Source organism: Scyliorhinus torazame, unplaced genomic scaffold, assembly GCF_047496885.1.
Source record: "Scyliorhinus torazame isolate Kashiwa2021f unplaced genomic scaffold, sScyTor2.1 scaffold_989, whole genome shotgun sequence".
Classification (NCBI taxonomy): Eukaryota; Metazoa; Chordata; class Chondrichthyes; order Carcharhiniformes; family Scyliorhinidae; genus Scyliorhinus; species Scyliorhinus torazame.
Genome location: NW_027308716.1, coordinates 53,199 through 75,582, shown reverse-complemented (window position 1 = coordinate 75,582; position 22,384 = coordinate 53,199). Strand labels below are relative to the sequence as shown.

The window sequence follows — 22,384 nt, the reverse complement described above, 5'->3', positions numbered from 1 at the left end:
CTCTCTCGTTCTCCCCCGTCTCTGTCTCGTTCTTCCCCCGTCTCTGTCTCGTTCTTCCCCGTCTCTGTCTCGTTCTTCCCCGTCTCTGTCTCGTTCTCCCCGTCTCTGTCTCGTTCTCCCCGTCTCTGTCCTCGTTCCCCCCGTCTGTCTCGTTCTCCCCCGTCTCTGTCTCGTTCTTCCCCGTCTCTGTCTCGTTCTTCCCCGTCTGTCTCGTTCTTCCCTCTGTCTCGTTCTTCCCCGTCTGTCTCGTTCTTCCCCGTCTGTCTCGTTCTTCCCCGTCTGTCTCGTTCTCCCCCTCCTCTCTCGTTCTCCCCCTCCTCTCTCGTTCTCCCCCTCCTCTCTCGTTCTCCCCCTCCTCTCTCGTTCTCCCCCTCCTCTCTCGTTCTCCCCCTCCTCTCTCGTTCTCCCCGTCTGTCTCGTTCTCCCCCTCCTCTCTCGTTCTCCCCCTCCTCTCTCGTTCTCCCCCTCCTCTCTCGTTCTCCTCCTCCTCTCTCGTTCTTCCCCGTCTGTCTCGTTCTTCCCCCGTCGCTGTCTCCTGCTTCCCCCACCCCCCCCGTTTATGTCTCCTGCTTCGTGGATTCGGGAGTTGTGATCTTGACGAACGTTTGTTCCTGAAAGCAGATTCCTGCGAGGGGCTGATGGTGAAAACGTTGGAGGTCGATGCGACGTACGAGATCGCCAAGAGATCCCACAACTGGCTGAAGGTGAGACGGAGCGAAGCTTCGGGGGAACGATGGCTGGAGAGGGTTAAACTAACTCTGTGTGTCACAGCGGGATTGGGGGAGTTAATCACAGCGGGATTGAGGGGGCTAATCCGAGCGGCATTGAGGGGGTTAATCACAGCGGGGTTGAGGGGGTTAATCACAGTGGGATTGAGGGGGTTAATCACAGCGGGATTGAGGGGGTTAATCCGAGCAGGATTGAGGGGGTTAATCACAGCGGGATTGAGGGGGTTAATCACAGCGGGATTGAGGGGGTTAATCACAGCGCGATTGAGGGGGTTAATCACAGCGGGATTGACGGGGTTAATCACAGCGGGATTGAGGGGGTTAATCACAGCGGGATTGAGGGGGTTAATCACAGCGCGATTGAGGGGGTTAATCACAGCGGGATTGACGGGGTTAATCACAGCGGGATTGAGGGGTTAATCACAGCGGGATTGAGGGGGTTAATCACAGCGCGATTGAGGGGGTTAATCACAGCGGGATTGAGAGGGTTAATCTCAGCGGGGTTGAGGGGGTTAATCCGAGCGGGATTGAGGGGGTTAATCACAGCGGGGTTCAGGGGGTTATCACAGCGGGATTGAGGGGGTTAATCCGAGCGGGATTGAGGGGGTTAATCACAGCGGGATTGAGGGGGTTAATCACAGCGGGATTGAGGGGGTTAATCACAGCGCGATTGAGGGGGTTAATCACAGCGGGATTGAGAGGGTTAATCACAGCGGGGTTGAGGGGGTTAATCCGAGCGGGATTGAGGGGGTTAATCACAGCGGGGTTGAGGGGGTTAATCACAGTGGGATTGAGGGGGTTAATCCGAGCGGGATTGAGGGGGTTAATCACAGCGGGGTTGAGGGGGTTAATCACAGTGGGATTGAGGGGGGTTAATCCGAGCAGGATTGAGGGGGTTAATCACAGCGGGGTTGAGGGGGTTAATCACAGCGGGATTGACGGGGTTAATCCGAGCAGGATTGAGGGGGTTAATCACAGCGGGATTGAGAGGGTTAATCACAGCGGGGTTGAGGGGGTTAATCACAGCGGGATTGAGGGGGTTAATCACAGCGCGATTGAGGGGGTTAATCACAGCGGGATTGAGAGGGTTAATCACAGCGGGGTTGAGGGGGTTAATCCGAGCGGGATTGAGGGGGTTAATCACAGCGGGGTTGAGAGGGTTAATCACAGCGGGGTTGAGGGGGTTAATCCGAGCGGGATTGAGGGGGTTAATCACAGCGGGTTGAGGGGGTTAATCACAGCGGGATTGAGGGGGTTAATCACAGCGGGATTGAGGGGGTTAATCCGAGCGGGATTGAGGGGGTCAATCCGAGCGGGGTTGAAGGGGTTAATCACAGCGGGGTTGAGGGGTTAATCCGAGCGGGGTTGAGGGGGTTAATCCGAGCGGGGTTGAGGGGGTTAATCCGAGCGGGGTTGAAGGGGTTAATCCGAGCGGGGTTGAGGGGGTTAATCCGAGCGGGGTTGAGGGGGTCAATCCGAGCGGGGTTGAGGGATTAATCCGAGCAGGGTTGAGGGGATTAATCCGAGCGGGGCTGAAGGGGTTAATCCGAGCGGGGTTGAAGGGGTTAATCCGAGCGGGGTTGAGGGGGTTAATCCGTGTGGGGCTGAAGGGGGTTAATGCGAGCGGGGCTGAAGGGGTTAATCCGAGCGGGATTGAAGGGGTTAATGCGAGCGGGGCTGAAGGGGTTAATCCGAGCGGGATTGAAGGGGTTAATCCGAGCGGGGCTGAAGGGGTTAATCACAGCGGGGTTGAGGGGGTTAATCCGAGCGGGGTTGAGGGGGTTAATCCGAGCGGGGCTGAAGGGGTTAATCAAGCGGGGCTGAAGGGGTTAATCCGAGCGGGGTTGAAGGGGTTAATCCGAGCGGGGCTGAAGGGGTTAATCCGAGCGGGGTTGAAGGGGTTAATCCGAGCGGGGTTGAAGGGGTTAATCCGAGCGGGGCTGAAGGGGTTAATCCGAGCGGGGTTGAAGGGGTCAATCCGAGCGGGGTTGAGGGGGTTAATCCGAGCGGGGCTGAAGGGGTTAATCCGAGCGGGGTTGAGGGGGTTAATCCGAGCGGGGCTGAAGGGGTTAATGCGAGCGGGGCTGAAGGGGTTAATCCGAGCGGGGCTGAAGGGGTTAATCCGAGCGGGGCTGAAGGGGTTAATCCGAGCGGGGCTGAGGGGGTTAATCCGAGCGGGGCTGAAGGGGTTAATCCGAGCGGGGCTGAAGGGGTTAATCCGAGCGGGGCTGAAGGGGTTAATGCGAGCGGGGCTGAAGGGGTTAATCCGAGCGGGGCTGAAGGGGTTAATCCGAGCGGGGTTGAAGGGGTTAATCCGAGCGGGGTTGAAGGGGTTAATCCGAGCGGGGCTGAAGGGGTTAATCCGAGCGGGGCTGAAGGGGTTAATCCGAGCGGGATTGAAGGGGTTAATCCGAGCGATGCTGAAGGGGTTAATCCGAGCGGGGCTGAAGGGGTTAATCCGAGCGGGGCTGAAGGGGTTAATCCGAGCGGGGCTGAAGGGGTTAATCCGAGCGGGGCTGAAGGGGTTAATCACAGCGGGGTTGAGGGGGTTAATCCGAGCGGGGTTGAGGGGGTTAATCCGAGCGGGGTTGAGAGGATTAATCCGAGCGGGGCTGAAGGGGTTAATCCGAGCGGGGCTGAGGGGGTTAATCCGAGCGGGGTTGAGGGGGTTAATCCGAGCGGGGTTGAGGGGATTAATCCGAGCGGGGCTGAAGGGGTTAATCCGAGCGGGGCTGAAGGGGTTAATCCGAGCGGGGTTGAAGGGGTTAATCCGAGCGGGGTTGAAGGGGTTAATCCGAGCGGGATTGAAGGGTTTAATCCGAGCGGGACTGAAGGGGTTAATCCGAGCGGGGCTGAGGGGGTTAATCCGAGCGGGACTGAAGGGGTTAATGCGAGCGGGGCTGAAGGGGTTAATCCGAGCGGGGCTGAAGGGGTTAATCCGAGCGGGGTTGAAGGGGTTAATCCGAGCGGGGCTGAAGGGGTTAATCCGAGCGGGGCTGAAGGGGTTAATCCGAGCGGGGTTGAAGGGGTTAATCCGAGCGGGGCTGAAGGGGTTAATCCGAGCGGGGCTGAGGGGGTTAATCCGAGCGTGGCTGAGGGGGTTAATCCGAGCGGGGTTGAAGGGGTTAATCCGAGCGGGGCTGAAGGGGTTAATCCGAGCGGGGCTGAGGGGGTTAATCCGAGCGGGGTTGAAGGGGTTAATCCGAGCGGGGTTGAAGGGGTTAATCCGAGCGGGGTTGAGGAGGATAATCCGAGCGGGGCTGAAGGGGTTAATCCGAGCGGGGTTGAGGGGATTAATCCGAGCGGGGCTGAAGGGGTTAATCCGAGCGGGGTTGAAGGGGTTAATCCGAGCGGGGTTGAAGGGGTTAATCCGAGCGGGGTTGAAGGGGTTAATCCGAGCGGGGCTGAGGGGGTTAATCCGAGCGGGGCTGAGGGGGTTAATCCGAGCGGGGTTGAGGGGGTTAATCCGAGCGGGGTTGAGGGGATTAATCCGAGCGGGGCTGAAGGGGTTAATCCGAGCGGGGCTGAGGGGGTTAATCCGAGCGGGGCTGAAGGGGTTAATCCGAGCGGGGCTGAAGGGGTTAATCCGAGCGGGGTTGAAGGGGTTAATCCGAGCGGGGCTGAAGGGGTTAATCCGAGCGGGGCTGAAGGGGTTAATCCGAGCGGGGCTGAAGGGGTTAATCCGAGCGGGGTTGAAGGGGTTAATCCGAGCGGGGCTGAAGGGGTTAATCCGAGCGGGGCTGAAGGGGTTAATCCGAGCGGGGCTGAAGGGGTTAATGCGAGCGGGGCTGAAGGGGTTAATCCGAGCGGGGTTGAGGGGGATAATCCGAGCGGGGCTGAAGGGGTTAATCCGAGCGGGGTTGAAGGGGTTAATGCGAGCGGGGTTGAAGGGGTTAATCCGAGCGGGGTTGAGGGGGTTAATCCGAGCGGGGTTGAGGGGATTAATCCGAGCGGGGCTGAAGGGGTTAATCCGAGCGGGGTTGAAGGGGTTAATCCGAGCGGGGTTGAAGGGGTTAATCCGAGCGGGGTTGAAGGGGTTAATCCGAGCGGGGTTGAAGGGGTTAATCCGAGCGGGGTTGAAGGGGTTAATCCGAGCGGGGTTGAAGGGGTTAATCCGAGCGGGGCTGAAGGGGTTAATCCGAGCGGGGCTGAGGGGGTTAATCCGAGCGGGGCTGAAGGGGTTAATCCGAGCGGGGCTGAAGGGGTTAATCCGAGCGGTGTTGAAGGGGTTAATCCGAGCGGGGTTGAAGGGGTTAATCACAGCGGGGTTGAGGGGGTTAATCGGAGCGGGGTTGAGGGGGTTAATCGGAGCGGGGTTGAGGGGGTTAATCGGAGCGGGGTTGAAGGGGTTAATCCGAGCGGGGCTGAAGGGGTTAATCCGAGCGGTGTTGAAGGGGTTAATCCGAGCGGGGTTGAGGGGGTTAATCCGAGCGGGGTTGAAGGGGTTAATCCGAGCGGGGTTGAAGGGGTTAATCCGAGCGGGGTTGAGGAGGATAATCCGAGCGGGGCTGAAGGGGTTAATCCGAGCGGGGTTGAGGGGATTAATCCGAGCGGGGCTGAAGGGGTTAATCCGAGCGGGGTTGAAGGGGTTAATCCGAGCGGGGTTGAAGGGGTTAATCCGAGCGGGGTTGAAGGGGTTAATCCGAGCGGGGCTGAAGGGGTTAATCCGAGCGGGGCTGAGGGGGTTAATCCGAGCGGGGTTGAGGGGGTTAATCCGAGCGGGGTTGAGGGGATTAATCCGAGCGGGGCTGAAGGGGTTAATCCGAGCGGGGCTGAGGGGGTTAATCCGAGCGGGGCTGAAGGGGTTAATCCGAGCGGGGCTGAAGGGGTTAATCCGAGCGGGGTTGAAGGGGTTAATCCGAGCGGGGCTGAAGGGGTTAATCCGAGCGGGGCTGAAGGGGTTAATCCGAGCGGGGCTGAAGGGGTTAATCCGAGCGGGGTTGAAGGGGTTAATCCGAGCGGGGCTGAAGGGGTTAATCCGAGCGGGGCTGAAGGGGTTAATCCGAGCGGGGCTGAAGGGGTTAATGCGAGCGGGGCTGAAGGGGTTAATCCGAGCGGGGTTGAGGGGGATAATCCGAGCGGGGCTGAAGGGGTTAATCCGAGCGGGGTTGAAGGGGTTAATGCGAGCGGGGTTGAAGGGGTTAATCCGAGCGGGGTTGAGGGGGTTAATCCGAGCGGGGTTGAGGGGATTAATCCGAGCGGGGCTGAAGGGGTTAATCCGAGCGGGGTTGAAGGGGTTAATCCGAGCGGGGTTGAAGGGGTTAATCCGAGCGGGGTTGAAGGGGTTAATCCGAGCGGGGTTGAAGGGGTTAATCCGAGCGGGGTTGAAGGGGTTAATCCGAGCGGGGTTGAAGGGGTTAATCCGAGCGGGGCTGAAGGGGTTAATCCGAGCGGGGCTGAGGGGGTTAATCCGAGCGGGCTGAAGGGGTTAATCCGAGCGGGGCTGAAGGGGTTAATCCGAGCGGTGTTGAAGGGGTTAATCCGAGCGGGGTTGAAGGGGTTAATCACAGCGGGGTTGAGGGGGTTAATCGGAGCGGGGTTGAGGGGGTTAATCGGAGCGGGGTTGAGGGGGTTAATCGGAGCGGGGTTGAAGGGGTTAATCCGAGCGGGGCTGAAGGGGTTAATCCGAGCGGTGTTGAAGGGGTTAATCCGAGCGGGGTTGAGGGGGTTAATGCGAGCGGGGTTGAGGGGGTTAATCCGAGCGGGGCTGAAGGGGTTAATGCGAGCGGGGCTGAAGGGGTTAATGCGAGCGGGGCTGAAGGGGTTAATCCGAGCGGGGTTGAGGGGGTTAATCCGAGCGGGGTTGAGGGGGTTAATCCGAGCGGGGCTGAAGGGGTTAATCCGAGCGGGGTTGGAGGGGTTAATCCGAGCGGGGTTGAAGGGGTTAATCCGAGCGGGGCTGAAGGGGTTAATCCGAGCGGGGCTGAAGGGGTTAATCCGAGCGGGGCTGAAGGGGTTAATCCGAGCGGGGCTGAAGGGGTTAATCCGAGCGGGGCTGAAGGGGTTAATCCGAGCGGGGCTGAAGGGGTTAATCCGAGAGGGGCTGAAGGGGTTAATCCGAGCGGGGTTGAAGGGGTTAATCCGAGCGGGGTTGAGGGGGTTAATCCGAGCGGGGTTGAAGGGGTTAATCCGAGCGGGGTTGAAGGGGTTAATCCGAGCGGGGTTGAAGGGGTTAATCCGAGCGGGGCTGAAGGGGTTAATCCGAGCGTGGCTGAGGGGGTTAATCCGAGCGTGGCTGAAGGGGTTAATCCGAGCGGGGCTGAAGGGGTTAATCCGAGCGTGGCTGAGGGGGTTAATCCGAGCGTGGCAGAAGGGGTTAATCCGAGCGGTGTTGAGGGGTTAATCCGAGCGGGGTTGAAGGGGTTAATCCGAGCGGGGTTGAAGGGGTTAATCCGAGCGGGGTTGAAGGGGTTAATCCGAGCGGGATTGAAGGGGTTAATCCGAGCGGGGCTGAAGGGGTTAATCCAAGCGGGGCTGAAGGGGTTAATCCGAGCGAGGTTGAGGGGTTAATCCGAGCGGGGCTGAAGGGGTTAATCCGAGCGGGATTGAAGGGGTTAATCCGAGCGGGGCTGAAGGGGTTAATCCGAGCGGGGCTGAAGGGGTTAATCCAAGCGGGGTTGAGGGGTTAATCCGAGCGGGGCTGAGGGGGTTAATCCGAGCGGGGCTGAGGGGGTTAATCCGAGCGGGGCTGAAGGGGTTAATCCGAGCGGGGTTGAAGGGGTTAATCCGAGCGGGATTGAAGGGGTTAATCCGAGCGGGGCTGAAGGGGTTAATCCGAGCGGGGTTGAAGGGGTTAATCCGAGCGGGGCTGAAGGGGTTAATCCGAGCGGGGCTGAAGGGGTTAATCCGAGCGGGGCTGAAGGGGTTAATCCAAGCGGGGCTGAAGGGGTTAATCCGAGCGGGGCTGAAGGGGTTAATCCGAGCGGGGTTGAGGGGGTTAATCCGAGCGGGGTTGAGGGGGTTAATCCGAGCGGGGTTGAAGGGGTTAATCCGAGCGGGGCTGAGGGGGTTAATCCGAGCGGGGCTGAAGGGGTTAATCCGAGCGGGGTTGAAGGGGTTAATCCGAGCGAGGCTGAAGGGGTTAATCCGAGCGGGGCTGAGGGGGTTAATCCGAGCGGGGTTGAAGGGGTTAATCCGAGCGGGGCTGAAGGGGTTAATCCGAGCGGGGCTGAAGGGGTGAATCCGAGCGGGGCTGAAGGGGTTAATCCGAGCGGGGCTGAAGGGGTTAATCCGAGCGGGGCTGAAGGGGTTAATCCGAGCGGGGCTGAAGGGGTTAATCCGAGCGGGGCTGAAGGGGTTAATCCGAGCGGGGCTGAAGGGGTTAATGCGAGCGGGGTTGAAGGGGTTAATCCGAGCGGGGCTGAAGGGGTTAATCCGAGCGGGGCTGAAGGGGTTAATCCGAGCGGGGCTGAAGGGGTTAATCCGAGCGGGGCTGAAGGGGTTAATCCGAGCGGGGCTGAAGGGGTTAATCCGAGCGGGGCTGAGGGGGTTAATCCGAGCGGGGTTGAGGGGTTAATCCGAGCGGTGTTGAAGGGGTTAATCCGAGCGGGGTTGAAGGGGTTAATCCGAGCGGGGTTGAGGGGGTTAATCGGAGCGGGGTTGAAGGGGTTAATCCGAGCGGTGTTGAAGGGGTTAATCCGAGCGGTGTTGAAGGGGTTAATCCGAGCGGGGTTGAGGGGGTTAATCGGAGCGGGGTTGAAGGGGTTAATCCGAGCGGGGCTGAAGGGGTTAATCCGAGCGGGGTTGAAGGGGTTAATCCGAGCGGGGCTGAAGGGGTTAATCCGAGCGGGGTTGAGGGGGTTAATCCGAGCGGGGTTGAAGGGGTTAATCCGAGCGGGGTTGAAGGGGTTAATCCGAGCGGGGTTGAGGGGGTTAATGCGAGCGGGGTTGAAGGGGTTAATCCAAGCGGGGCTGAAGGGGTTAATCCGAGCGGGGCTGAAGGGGTTAATCCGAGCGGGGCTGAAGGGGTTAATCCGAGCGGGGCTGAAGGGGTTAATCCGAGCGGGGCTGAAGGGGTTAATCCGAGCGGGGCTGAAGGGGTTAATCCGAGCGGGATTGAAGGGGTTAATCCGAGCGGGGCTGAAGGGGTTAATCCGAGCGGGGCTGAAGGGGTTAATCCGAGCGGGGCTGAAGGGGTTAATCCGAGCGGGGCTGAAGGGGTTAATCCGAGCGGGGCTGAAGGGGTTAATCCGAGCGGGGCTGAAGGGGTTAATCCGAGCGGGGCTGAAGGGGTTAATCCGAGCGGGATTGAAGGGGTTAATCCGAGCGGGGCTGAAGGGGTTAATCCGAGCGGGGTTGAAGGGGTTAATCCGAGCGGGGTTGAGGGTGTTAATCCGAGCGGGGTTGAAGGGGTTAATCCGAGCGGGGTTGAGGGGGTTAATCCGAGCGGGGTTGAAGGGGTTAATCCGAGCGGGGCTGAAGGGGTTAATCCGAGCGGTGTTGAGGGGGTTAATCCGAGCGGGGCTGAAGGGGTTAATCCGAGCGGGGCTGAAGGGGTTAATCCGAGCGGTGTTGAAGGGGTTAATCCGAGCGGGGCTGAAGGGGTTAATCCGAGCGGGGCTGAAGGGGTTAACTCTCTCTCTCCGCAGCTGAAGAAGGATTATCTGGACGGTGTGGGTGACACCCTGGACCTGGCTGTGATTGGTGGTTACCACGGCAAGGGCAAGCGGACCGGGGTGTACGGAGGCTTCCTATTGGCCTGTTACGAAGAGGAGAGCGAGGAGTATCAAACCATCTGCAAGGTGAGGGCTCCGCCGTCCCCCAGCCCCCGCTCCGCCCCCAGCCCCCGCCGTCCCCCAGCCCCCGCCGTCCCCCGGCCCCCGCCGTCCCCCGGCCCCCGCCGTCCCCCAGCCCCCGCCGTCCCCCGGCCCCCGCCGTCCCCCAGCCCCCGCCGTCCCCCGGCCCCCGCCGTCCCCCAGCCCCCGCCGTCCCCCAGCCCCCGCCGTCCCCCAGCCCCCGCCGTCCCCCATCCCCCGCCGTCCCCCCCGCCGGCCCCCGCTCCGCCCCCAGCCCCCGCCCCCCCCAGCCCCCGCCGTCCCCCCAGCCCCCGCCAGCCCCCGCCCCCCCCCAGCCCCCGCCCCCCTCCCCCCAGCCCCCGCCGTCCCCCAGCCCCCGCCGTCCCCCCAGCCCCCGCCGTCCCCCCAGCCCCCGCCGTCCCCCAGCCCCCGCCGTCCCCCAGCCCCCGCCGTCCCCCCAGCCCCCGCCGTCCCCCAGCCCCCGCCGTCCCCCCAGCCCCCGCCGTCCCCCATCCCCCGCCGTCCCCCATCCCCCGCCGTCCCCCATCCCCCGCCGTCCCCATCCCCCCGTCCCCCAGCCCCCGCCGTCCCCATCCCCCGTCCCCCATCCCCCGTCGTCCCCCGGCCCCCGCCGTCCCCCGGCCCCCGCCGTCCCCCAGCCCCCGCCGTCCCCCAGCCCCCGCCGTCCCCCAGCCCCCGCCGTCCCCCAGCCCCCGCCGTCCCCCAGCCCCCGCCGTCCCCCAACATCCGCCGTCCCCCAGCCCCCCGCCGTCCCCCAGCTCCCGCCGTCCCCCAGCCCCCGCCGTCCCCCAGCCCCCGCCGTCCCCGCAGCCTCCGCCGTCCCCCCGGCCCCCACCGTCCCCCAGCCCCCGCCGTCCCCCAGCCCCCGTCGTCCCCCAGCCCCCGTCGTCCCCCAGCCCCCGCCGTCCCCCAGCCCCCGCCGTCCCCCAGCCCCCGCCGTCCCCCAGCCCCCGCCGTCCCCCAGCCCCCGCCGTCCCCGCGGCCTCCGCCGTCCCCCCGGCCTCCGCCGTCCCCCAGCCCCCGCCGTCCCCCAGCCCCCGCCGTCCCCCAGCCCCCGCCGTCCCCCAGCCCCCGCCGTCCCCCAGCCCCCGCCGTCCCCCAGCCCCCGCCGTCCCCCAGCCCCCGCCGTCCCCCAGCCCCCGCCGTCCCCGTCCCCCCAGCCTCCGCCGTCCCCCCAGCCCCTGCCGTCCCCCAGCCCCCGCCCCCGCCGTCCCCCAGCCCCCGCCCCCGCCGTCCCCCAGCCCCCGCCGTCCCCCAGCCCCCGCCGTCCCCGCGGCCTCCGCCGTCCCCCCGGCCCCCGCCGTCCCCCAGCCCCCGCCGTCCCCCAGCCCCCGCCGTCCCCCAGCCCCCGCCGGCCGGTCTCCCTGAAGACAGACGGACGCTTCCGATCTTATTGTGTAGTTAGCGCCCACTTCCCCTGGCACACACCACTCTCCCTGCCAGCCTCCTGCTCGCCAGCCCCCACCCCCTCACCACAAACACGGGGCGAATGTGCAAACTCCACACGGACAGTGACCCAGAGCCGGGATCGAACCTGGGACCTTGGCACTGTGAGGCAGCAGTGCTAACCACTGGGCCACCGTGCTGTCCCTCTCAGGAACTTTTAATTAAAAAATTGAGTTTTATTCGTATAAACACACACTGTAAGAATTTCTATCAACTACAAACATAAGGTCCCCACACAGCTACAGTACTCTATAAAACCCTTAATGAATTCCCCCTTAACTGTTCCAATTCAATAACAAAATCCAAGTAAAACCAGAAAGCCCTTTTCAAAAGTGTGGTCGGTCAGCACACGGTATTCTCACTGGTATAAGACTTGTTATTGATATTCTGTCCCCTTTCCAAACAGCGGGTTTGAATTCCTCCCAGAATGCAATTCTCCCTTGTCCGTTACCAAACCGCCTGGGAGCAGCTTTTCGAAATGAAGATGGAGAGACCCTCCCTTCACCCTGTCCAGTTCAAACCCAGTCCAGAACTCAAAGCGAAAGTAAAAGCTCTCAGGGCCACAGCCCAGCTCCACCCACACCATGACATCACCGAAGCCATGCCGATAGGACACATTTCTTTAAGGGCACTCCCATGATGGTCGCTGCCTCTTTGAGAATACTAATAACAATCATTAGTGTCACAAGTAGGCTTACATTAACCCGGCACTGACGTTACTGTGAAAATACCCTCGTCGCCACATTAATAATAATCTTTATTAGTGTCACAAGTAGGTTTACATTAACACGGCACTGCGTTACTGTGAAAATCCCCTCATCGCCAGATTAATAATAATCTTTATTAGTGTCACAAGTAAGGCCTCACATAACCCGGCACTGACGTTACTGTGAAAATCCCTCATCGCCAGATTAATAATAATCTTTATTAGTGTCACAAGTAGGCTCACATTAACCCGGCACTGACGTTACTGTGAAAATCCCCTCGTCGCCACATTAATAATAATCTTTATTAGTGTCACAAGTAGGCTTACATTAACCCGGCACTGACGTTACTGTCAAAATCCCCTCGTCGCCACATTAATAATAATCTTTATTAGTGTCACAAGTAGGCTTACATTAACCGGCACTGACGTTACTGTGACAATACCCTCGTCGCCACATTAATAATCTTTATTAGTGTCACAAGTAGGCTCACATTAACCCGGCACTGACGTTACTGTGAAAATCCCCTCGTCGCCACATTAATAATAATCTTTATTAGTGTCACAAGTAGGCTTACATTAACCCGGCAGTGACGTTACTGTGAAAAGCTCCTCATCGCCACATTAATAATAATCTTTATTAGTGACACAAGTAAGGCTCACATTAACCCGGCAATGACGTTACTGTGAAAATACCCTCGTCGCCACATTAATAATAATCTTTATTAGTGTCACAAGTAGGCTTGCATTAACCCGGCACTGACGTTACTGTGAAAATACCCTCGTCGCCACATTAATAATAATCTTTATTAGAGTCACAAGTAGGTTTACATTAACCCGGCACTGATGTTACTGTGAAAGCCCCTCGTCGCCACATGATAATAATCTTTATTAGTGTCACAAATAGGTTTTTACATTAACCCGGCACTGACGTTACTGTCAAAATCCCCTAGTGGCCACATTCCGGCTCCTGTTCGGGTACACTGAGGGAGAATTCAGAATGTCAATTCGCCCAACAAGCCTGTCTTTCGGGACCTGTGAGAGGAAACCGGAGCACCCGGAGGAACCCACGCAGACACGGGGAGAACGTGCAGACTCCGCACGGACAGTGACCCAAGCCGGGAATCGAACCGGGACCCTGGCGCTGTGAAGCCACAGTGTTAACCACTGCGCTTACCACGCCGCACCTGATTACGCAGGCTTGTGATTTAACTGCTCTCTCTCTCTCTCAGATCGGGACTGGTTTCAAAGATGAGGATTTGGAGCAACATACCAAATTCTTCAAGGTAAGAGCTGCTCAAAACCGGAGACCCTTCAGCCCTCGAGTCTGTTACACAGGAACAGCAGGAGGCCCATTCAGCCCCCTCCTCGAGTCTGTTACACAGGAACAGGAGGAGGCCCATTCAGCCCCTCGAGTGTGTTACAAAGGAACAGGAGGAGGCCCATTCAGCCCCCTCCTCGAGCCTGTTACACAGGAACAGGAGGAGGCCCATTCAGCCCCTCGAGTGTGTTACAAGGAACAGGAGGAGGTCCATTCAGCCCCTCGAGTGTGTACAAAGGAACAGGAGGAGGGCCATTCAGCCCCTCGAGTCTGTTACACAGGAACAGGAGGAGGCCCATACAGCCCCTCGAGCCTGTTACACAGGAACAGGAGGAGGCCCCTTCAGCCCCCTTCTCGAGCCAGTTACACAGGAACAGGAGGAGGCCCATTCAGCCCCCTCCTCGAGCCTGTTACACAGGAACAGGAGGAGGCCCATTCAGCCCCTCGAGCCAGTTGCACAGGAACAGGAGGAGGCCCATTCAGCCCTCGAGCCAGTTGCACAGGAACAGGAGGAGGCCCTTTCAGCCCCTCGAGCCTGTTACGCAGGAACAGGAGGAGGCCTATTCAGCCCCTCGAGCCTGTTACACAGGAACAGGAGGAGGCCCATTCAGCCCCTCGAGCCTGTTACACAGGAACAGGAGGAGGCCCATTCAGCCCCTCGAGTCTGTTACACAGGAACAGGAGGAGGCCCATTCAGCCCCTCGAGCCTGTGACACAGGAACAGGAGGAGGCCCATTCAGCCCCTCGAGCCTGTGACACAGGAACAGGAGGAGGCCCATTCAGCCCCCTCCTCGAGCCTGTTACTCAGGAACAGGAGGAGGCCCATTTAGCCCCTCGAGCCTGTTACTCAGGAACAGAAGGAGGCCCATTCAGCCCCTCGAGCCTGTTACACAGGAACAGGAGGAGGCCCATTCAGCCCCCTCCTCGAGCCTGTTACTCAGGAACAGGAGGAGGCCCATTTAGCCCCTCGAGCCTGTTACTCAGGAACAGAAGGAGGCCCATTCAGCCCCTCGAGTGTGTTACAAAGGAACAGGAGGAGGCCCATTCAGCCCCTTGAGCTTGTTACACAGGATCAGGAGGAGGCCCATTCAGTACCCTCCTCGAGCCTGTTACACAGGAACAGGAGGAGGCCCATTCAGCCCCCTCCTGGAGCCTGTTACACAGGAACAGGAGGAGGCCCATTCAGCCCCCTCCTCGAGCCTGTTACACAGGAACAGGAGGCCCATTCAGCCCCCTCCTCGGGCCTGTTACACAGGAACAGGAGGAGGCCCATTCAGCCCCTCGAGCCTGTTACGCAGGAACAGGAGGCGGCCTATTCGGCCCCTCGAGCCTGTTACACAGGAACAGGAGGAGGCCCATTCAGCTCCTCGAGCCTGTTACACAGGAACAGGAGTAGGCCCTTTCAGCCCCTCGAGCCTGTTACACAGGAACAGGAGGAGGCCCAGTCAGCCCCTCGAGTCTGTTACACAGGAACAGGAGGAGGCCCCTTCAGTCCCCTCCTCGAGCCAGTTACACAGGAACAGGAGGAGGCCCATTCAGCCCCCTCCTCGAGCCTGTTACACAGGAACAGGAGGAGGCCCATTCAGCCCCTCGAGCCAGTTGCACAGGAACAGGAGGAGGCCCATTCAGCCCCTCGAGCCTGTTACACAGGAACAGGAGGAGGCCCATTCAGCCCCTCGAGCCAGTTACACAGGAACAGGAGTAGGCCCATTCAGCCCCTCGAGCCAGTTGCACAGGAACAGGAGGAGGCCCTTTCAGCCCCTCGAGCCTGTTACGCAGGAACAGGAGGAGGCCTATTCAGCCCCTCGAGCCTGTTACACAGGAACAGGAGGAGGCCCATTCAGCCCCTCGAGCCTGTTACACAGGAACAGGAGGAGGCCCATTCAGCCCCTCGAGTCTGTTACACAGGAACAGGAGGAGGCCCATTCAGCCCCTCGAGCCTGTGACACAGGAACAGGAGGAGGCCCATTCAGCCCCCTCCTCGAGCCTGTTACTCAGGAACAGGAGGAGGCCCATTCAGCCCCTCGAGCCTGTTACACAGGAACAGAAGGAGGCCCATTTAGCCCCTCGAGCCTGTTACTCAGGAACAGAAGGAGGCCCATTCAGCCCCTCGAGCCTGTTACTCAGGAACAGGAGGAGGCCCATTCAGCCCCTCGAGCCTGTTACACAGGAACAGGAGGAGGCCCATTTAGCCCCTCGAGCCTGTTACTCAGGAACAGAAGGAGGCCCATTCAGCCCCTCGAGTGTGTTACAAAGGAACAGGAGGAGGCCCATTCAGCCCCTTGGGCTTGTTACACAGGAACAGGAGGAGGCCCATTCAGCCCCCTCCTGGAGCCTGTTACACAGGAACAGGAGGAGGCCCATTCAGCCCCCTCCTCGAGCCTGTTACACAGGAACAGGAGGCCCATTCAGCCCCTCGAGCCTGTTACGCAGGAACAGGAGGCGGCCTATTCGGCCCCTCGAGCCTGTTACACAGGAACAGGAGGAGGCCCATTCAGCTCCTCGAGCCTGTTACACAGGAACAGGAGTAGGCCCTTTCAGCCCCTCGAGCCTGTTACGCAGGAACAGGAGGAGGCCCATTCAGCCCCTTGAGCCTGTTACGCAGGAACTGGAGGAGGCCCATTCAGCCCCCTCCTCGAGCCTGTTGCACAGGAACAGGAGGAGGCCCATTCAGCCCCTCGAGTGTGTTGCAAAGGAACAGGAGGAGGTCCATTCAGCCCCTCGAGTCTGTTACACAGGAACAGGAGGAGGCCCATTCAGCCCCTCGAGCCTGTTACACAGGATCAGGAGGAGGCCCCTTCAGCCCCCTCCTCGAGCCTGTTACACAGGAACAGGAGGAGGCCCATTCAGCCCCCTCCTCGAGCCTGTTACACAGGAACAGGTGGAGGCCCATTCAGCCCCCTCCTCGAGCCTGTTACACAGGAACAGGAGGAGGCCCATTCAGCCCCTCGAGCCTGTTACACAGGAACAGGAGGAGGCCCATTCAGCCCCCTCCTCGAGCCTGTTGCACAGGAACAGGAGGAGGCCCATTCAGCCCCTCGAGTGTGTTGCAAAGGAACAGGAGGAGGTCCATTCAGCCCCTCGAGTCTGTTACACAGGAACAGGAGGAGGCCCATTCAGCCCCTCGAGCCAGTTACACAGGAACAGGAGGAGGCCCATTCTGCCCCCTCCTGGAGCCTGTTACACAGGAACAGGAGGAGGCCCATTCAGCCCCCTCCTCGAGACTGTTACACAGGAACAGGAGGCCCATTCAGCCCCCTCCTCGATCCTGTTACACAGGAACAGGAGGAGGCCCATTCAGCCCCTCGAGCCTGTTACACAGGAACAGGAGGCCTATTCAGCCCCTCGAGCCTGTTACACAGGAACAGGAGTAGGCCCATTCAGCCCCTCGAGTCTGTTACACAGGAACAGGAGGAGGCCCATTCAGCCCCTCGAGCCTGTTACACAGGAACAGGAGTAGGCCCATTCAGCCCCTCGAGCCTGTTACTCAGGAACAGGAGGAGGCCTATTCAGCCCCTCGAGCCTGTTACACAGGAACAGGAGGAGGCCCATTCAGCCCCTCGAGCCTGTTACACTGGAACAGGAGTAGGCCCATTCGGCCCCTCGAGCCTGTTACACAGGAACAGGAGGAGGCCCATTCAGCCCCTCGAGCCTTTTACACAGGAACATTTATCGATTCGAGTCCCCAGTGAAGGTGGGGAGGGTCGTGTGTCGGCCCGTCACTGAGCTGCTGGCAGAGACAGAGGTGGATATTACTGATCGCTCTCCCCCGCCCCCCTCCACCATGTTCTCCATCTCCCCCGCTTCTCCCACACATATCACCGACGATATTCCCTCCCTCTCTCTCTCTCTCTCCAACCCAGGATCACATCATTGGCAAGCCCTGCCCCTATTACCGCTGGGATAATTCTGCGGAGCCTGACCACTGGTTCGACGCCGTGCAGGCCTGGGAGGTGAAATGTGCCGACCTGTCCATCTCGCCCGTGTACAAGGCAGCGCAGGGCATGGTGAGTGAGCGGGGAGGGGAAAACCGAGGGGGCTGTGCGGGGTCCGGGTCGAGGAGGGAGAGGGTGAGACGTGTGTGGGGTGGGGGGAAGTTTACTGTACATAGAATTTACAGTGCAGAAGGAGGCCATTCGGCCCATCGTGTCTGCACCGGCTCTTGGAAAGAGCTCCCTACCCAAGGTCAACACCTCCACCCTATCCCCATAACCCAGTAACCCCACCCAACACTAAGGGCAATTTTGGACACTAAGGGCAATTTTGGACACTAAGGGCAATTTATCATGGCCAATCCACCTAACCTGCACATCTTTGGACTGTGGGAGGAAACCGGAGCACCCGGAGGAAACCCACGCACACACGGGGAGGATGTGCAGACTCCGCACAGACAGTGACCCAAGCCGGAATCGAACCTGGGAACCTGGAGCTGTGAAGCAATTGTGCTATCCACAATGCTACCGTGCTGCCCTTCGAGTGTGTGTGTGGGGGATGTGTGTTTTTTTCTGACTGTGGGTGGGGTGGGTGCGGGTCAGTTGTCCTGGGGGGGTGGGGGGGTTGCAAAGCAAGATCCCGCAGCGAGGGGGGTTACAGAGCAAGATCCTGCAGCGAGGGGGGTTACACAGCAAGATCACGCAGCGAGGGGGGGGGTTACACAGCAAGATCCCAGAGCGAGGGGGTTACACAGCAAGATCCCGGAGCGAGGGGGGTTACACAGCAAGATCCCGGAGCGAGGGGGGTTACACAGCAAGATCCCAGCGCGAGGGGGTTACACAGCAAGATCCCGCAGCGAGGGGGGTTACACAGCAAGATCCCAGAGCGAGGGGGTTACACAGCAAGATCCTGCAGCGAGGGGGGTTACACAGCACGATCCCGGGGCGAGGGGGGTTACACAGCAAGATCCCAGAGCGAGGGGGTTACACAGCAAGATCCCGGAGCGAGGGGGGTTACACAGCAAGATCCTGGAGCGAGGGGGGTTACACAGCAAGATCCCGGAGCGAGGGGGGTTACACAGCAAGATCCTGGAGCGAGGGGGCGGTTACACAGCAAGATCCCAGAGCGAGGGGGGCTACACAGCAAGATCCCGCAGTGAGGGGGGTTACACAGCAAGATCCCGCAGCGAGGGGGGTTACACAGCAAGATCCCGCAGCGAGGGGGGCTACACAGCAAGATCCCGCAGCGAGGGGGGTTACACAGCAAGATCCCACAGCGAGGGGGGCTACACAGCAAGATCCCGCAGCGAGGGGGGTTACACAGCAAGATCCCGGAGCGAGGGGGGTTACACAGCAAGATCCCAGAGTGAGGGGGGGTTACACAGCAAGATCCCAGAGCGAGGGGGGTTACACAGCAAAATCCCAGAGTGAGGGGGGGTTACACAGCAAGATCCCACAGCGATGGGGGGGTTACACAGCAAGATCCCGGAGCGAGGGCGGTTACACAGCAGGATCCTGGAGCGAGGGGGGGTTACACAGCAAGATCCCGGAGCGAGGGGGCGGGTTACACAGCAAGATCCCGCAGCGAAGGGGGTTACACAGCAAGATCCCGGAGCGAGGGGGTTACACAGCAAGATCCCAGAGCGAGTGGGTTACACAGCAAGATCCCGGAGCGAGGGGGTTGTGGTGTTTGGGGGGGGTGGGGGGGTCCGTGGTCCCGGGGGGGGGGGGTGCGGGTCCATGGTCCCGGGGGTGGGGGGGGGGGGGTCCGTGGTCCCGGGGAGTCTCTCTAACGGATGTTTCTCCGCCCACCCCCAGGTTGATGACGGAAAGGGAATCTCGCTCCGGTTCCCTCGCTTCCTCCGCGTCCGGGACGACAAGAAACCTGAGGAGGCCACAAGCAGCAACCAGGTGGGGGGAGGGGGCGGGGGCGGGGCGTAGAGCGAGGCGGGAACGGAGAGCGAGGCGGGGGTGGGAAGGGGGGGGGAGGGGGTTCTGGACACCCATCATTGGCAACATCTACCCTGTCTTTCCCTGTTAGACCATAAGACATAGGAGCAGAATTAGGCCACTCGGCCCATCGAGTCTGCTTCGCCATTAAATCACGGCTGGTATTTTCTCCTCCCCATTCTCCTGCCTTCTCCCCATAACCCCCGATCCCCTTATTGATCAAGAACCTATCTATCTCTGTTTTAAAGACACTCAGTGATTTGGCCTCCACAGCCGTCTGCGGCAAAGAGTTCCACAGATTCACCACCCTCTGGCTGAAGAAATTCCTCCTCATCTCTGTTTGAAAGGATCGTCCCTTCGGTCTGAGATTGTGTCCCCTCTGCTTCTAGTTTTTCCTACAAGTGGAAACATCCTATCCAGGCCGGGCCGTATCCTGTAAGTTTCAATAAGATCCCCCCTCATCCTTCTAAACTCCCAACGAGTACAGACCCAGAGTCCTCGGCCGTCCCTCGTACGACAAGCTCTTCATTCCAGGGATCATTCTTGTGAACCTCCTCTGGACCCTTTCCAAGGCCCCAGCACGTCCTTCCTTCGATACGGGGCCCAAAACTGCTCCCAATACTCCAAATGGGGTCTGAGCCGAGCCTCAGAGGTCCATCCCTGGCCTTGTATTCTCGCCCTCTCGACATGAACGCTAACATTGCCCGTCCGAACCGCCGACTGGACCTGCCCGTTAACCGTCAGAGAATCGTGAACATGGACCCCCAAGTCCCTTTGTTGGAATTGTATAAGTCTGTATGAGACCCCCCCCTCATTCTTCTGAACTCCATCGAGAACAATCCCAACCTGGTCAGTCTCTCCTTCTATGACAGTCCCGCCATCCCTGGAATTAACCCTAACCCTAACCGCCTGCTGCACCTTCAGCGACTGGTGCACGAGGACAAGTTTAGATCGAAGTGTCTGGGAAGAATGTTGAATCAGACCTGAGGAGGAGGCTCTCCCCATCCTGGCGATATTCAACATCAAGGCTGTAGGTGCACCTAGTTTAGTGTCAATGGGGCATAGGTTTAAGGTGCGAGGGGCAAGGTTTAGAGTAGATGTACGAGGCAAGTTTTTTACGCAGAGGGTAGTGGGTGCCTGGAACTCGCTACCGGAGGAGGTGGTGGAAGCAGGGACGATAGTGACATTTAAGGGGCATCTTGACAAATACATGAATAGGATGGGAATAGAGGGATACGGACCCAGGAAGTGTAGAAGATTGTAGTTTAGTCGGGCAGCATGGTCGGCACGGGCTTGGAGGGCCGAAGGGCCTGTTCCTGTGCTGTACATTTCTTTGATCTTTGGTCCATAATACACTTTGGAGTTTCTGAGCCCATTGGAAGGGGAGGGATGTGGAGAAGGGGGGGGGACTTCGGTGCAGGAGAGAATGGGAAGGGAGTGGGGGTGGGGGGGGTGGAGAGACCAGGGGATTCTCCGACCCCACGCCGGGTCAGAGAATCGCCGGGAGGGGGGGGGGCACGATTCCCGCAAGGCCAATTCTCCGGTGACCGACGCCTCTCCCTGCGCGATGGGCAGAGTTAGGCCGGCGGCGTTCCCGTGTGGTCCTACCCGGCTGGACCTCGGTGTTCTGGCTGCCGGGGGTGAGGGGGGGTCCGACCCCGGGGGGTGGGGCTCCACGGAGACCTGGCCCGTGATCAGGATGGGATTCAGGGTGAGTTAGCAGTTTGGATCAGAAATTGGCTAGCTGGAAGAAGTCACACTTGATGGGAAATGTTCAGACTGGAGTCCAGTTACTAGTGGTGTACCACAAGGATCTGTTTTGGGGCGACTGCTGTTTGTCATTTTTATAAATGACCTGGAGGAGGGCGTAGATGGATGGGTGAGTAAATTTGCAGATGACACTAAAGTCGGTGGAGTTGTGGACAGTGTGGAAGGATGTAGCAGGTTACAGAGGGACATAGATAAGCTGCAGCGCTGGGCTGAGAGGTGGCAAATGGAGTTTAATGCAGAAAAGTGTGAGGTGATTCATTTCGGAAGGAATAACAGGAAGGCAGAGTACTGGGCTAATGGTAAGATTCTTGGCGGTGTGGATGAGCAGAGAGATCTCGGTGTCCATGTACATAGGTCCCTGAAAGTTGCCACCCAGGTTGAGAAGGTTGTTAAGAAGGCGTACGGTGTGTTAGCTTTTATTGGTCGAGGGATTGAGTTTCGGAGCCATGAGGTCATGTTGCAGCTGTACAAAACTCTGGTGCGGCCGCATTTGGAGTATTGCGTGCAATTCTGGTCACCGCATTATAGGAAGGACGTGGAAGCATTGGAAAGGGTGCAGAGGAGATTTACCAGAATGTTGCCTGGTATGGAGGGAAAATCTTATGAGGAAAGGCTGAGGGACTTGAGGCTGTTTTCGTTCGAGAGAAGAAGGTTAAGAGGTGACTTAATTGAGGCACACGAGGAGGATTGGATAGGATGGACAGTGAGAGCCTTTTTCCTTGGATGGTGATGTCTAGCACGAGGGGACATCGCTTTAAATTGAGGGGAGATAGATGTGGGACAGATGTCAGAGGTAGGTTCTTTACTCCGAGAGTAGTAAGGGCATGGAATGCCCTGTCTGCAACAGTAGTGGACTCGCCAACACTAAGGGTATTCAAATGGTCATTGGATAGACATATGGACGATAAGGGAATAGTGTAGATGGGCTTTAGAGTGGTTTCACAGGTCGACGCAACATCGAGGGCCGAAGGGCCTGTACTGCGCTGTAATGTTCTAATGCCCGTATTGGCAGCTGGAGCTGTGCGTCGCCCCAGTGCCCCCCCGCTGGCCCCCTGTGCGGCGCAGGGTCGCTGATCAGAGGCTCCGGTGTTTATGGTGGTGTCAACACTTTGCTCCGATGTGGGACTGGGGCCGGACGAGATGTGTATCCCATCAGTAATCTCTCTACCTCTCTGTCCCTCCCATTCATCCTGCCCTCCCTCCTCACCAACCCTCCCTCCCTCCCTCCCTCCCCAGGTTGCCGATCTGTACCGGAAGCAGCAACAGATTCAGAACCAGCAGAGCGGCCGTCCGGACGGGGATGCAGAGGATTTGTACTGAGGCGTCCCTGACGCGACAACTCACCACCGACAGGCTGGGGAAGGCCCCAGGCTTTCATCCTGCTCTGTAAATAATCCCCATATCTATCCCCAGTGTCCCTCGATCACTCACTATCCCCATACCCCCCCCTCTCGATTCCAGTCCCTCGAATAAAAAGGTTTTTGTACAAACTGGTCTCTGTGGTTTTTGTACCTGGGGGGGGGAATGGAGCTGCGGAGGGTTAATTCTGAGGAAACTGGGCAGGGGAGTGAGGAGGAGGGAGAGAGAGGGGAGGGGGGGGAGGTGGAGCAGCCAATGCAGAACACAGTCACTCCACCAGTACCCTGGAGTTGCTGGGACAACATCGCTTATGGGTTGAGAAATCTGTCAGCGGTTCTTTCCCCCAGGGTCCACCACAGCCCTGCCCGGCTTCTCCTCCCCCGGTTGCACACTACACACTTTTCGGGGCCACGACGACC

The 22,384-nt window shown here is 59.5% G+C and overlaps 1 protein-coding gene across 1 annotated transcript; it reads left to right on the top strand.

The window, feature by feature from the left end:
• Positions 1 to 620: 620 nt before the first annotated feature.
• Positions 621 to 22,096, top strand: LOC140406897 (DNA ligase 1-like). The gene is made up of 6 exons (XM_072494765.1): positions 621 to 704; positions 9,317 to 9,469; positions 12,866 to 12,919; positions 16,818 to 16,961; positions 18,705 to 18,797; positions 21,843 to 22,096. The coding sequence occupies exons 1-6, from the start codon at positions 639 to 641 to the stop codon at positions 21,924 to 21,926; spliced, it is 594 nt and encodes a 197-aa protein (XP_072350866.1). The 5' UTR covers positions 621 to 638; the 3' UTR covers positions 21,927 to 22,096.
• The last annotated feature ends 288 nt before the right edge of the window (positions 22,097 to 22,384 follow it).

What these genes read in the sequence shown, in the direction of transcription:
- LOC140406897 (XM_072494765.1), top strand. Translation starts at nt 639, where the DNA reads ATGGTGAAAACGTTGGAGGTCGATGCGACGTACGAGATCGCCAAGAGA. An exon ending in AGTATCAAACCATCTGCAAG is followed by an intron (nt 9,470 to 12,865) that starts GTGAGGGCTCCG and finishes TCTCTCTCTCAG; the next exon opens with ATCGGGACTGGTTTCAAAGA. An exon ending in AGGCCACAAGCAGCAACCAG is followed by an intron (nt 18,798 to 21,842) that starts GTGGGGGGAGGG and finishes CTCCCTCCCCAG; the next exon opens with GTTGCCGATCTGTACCGGAA.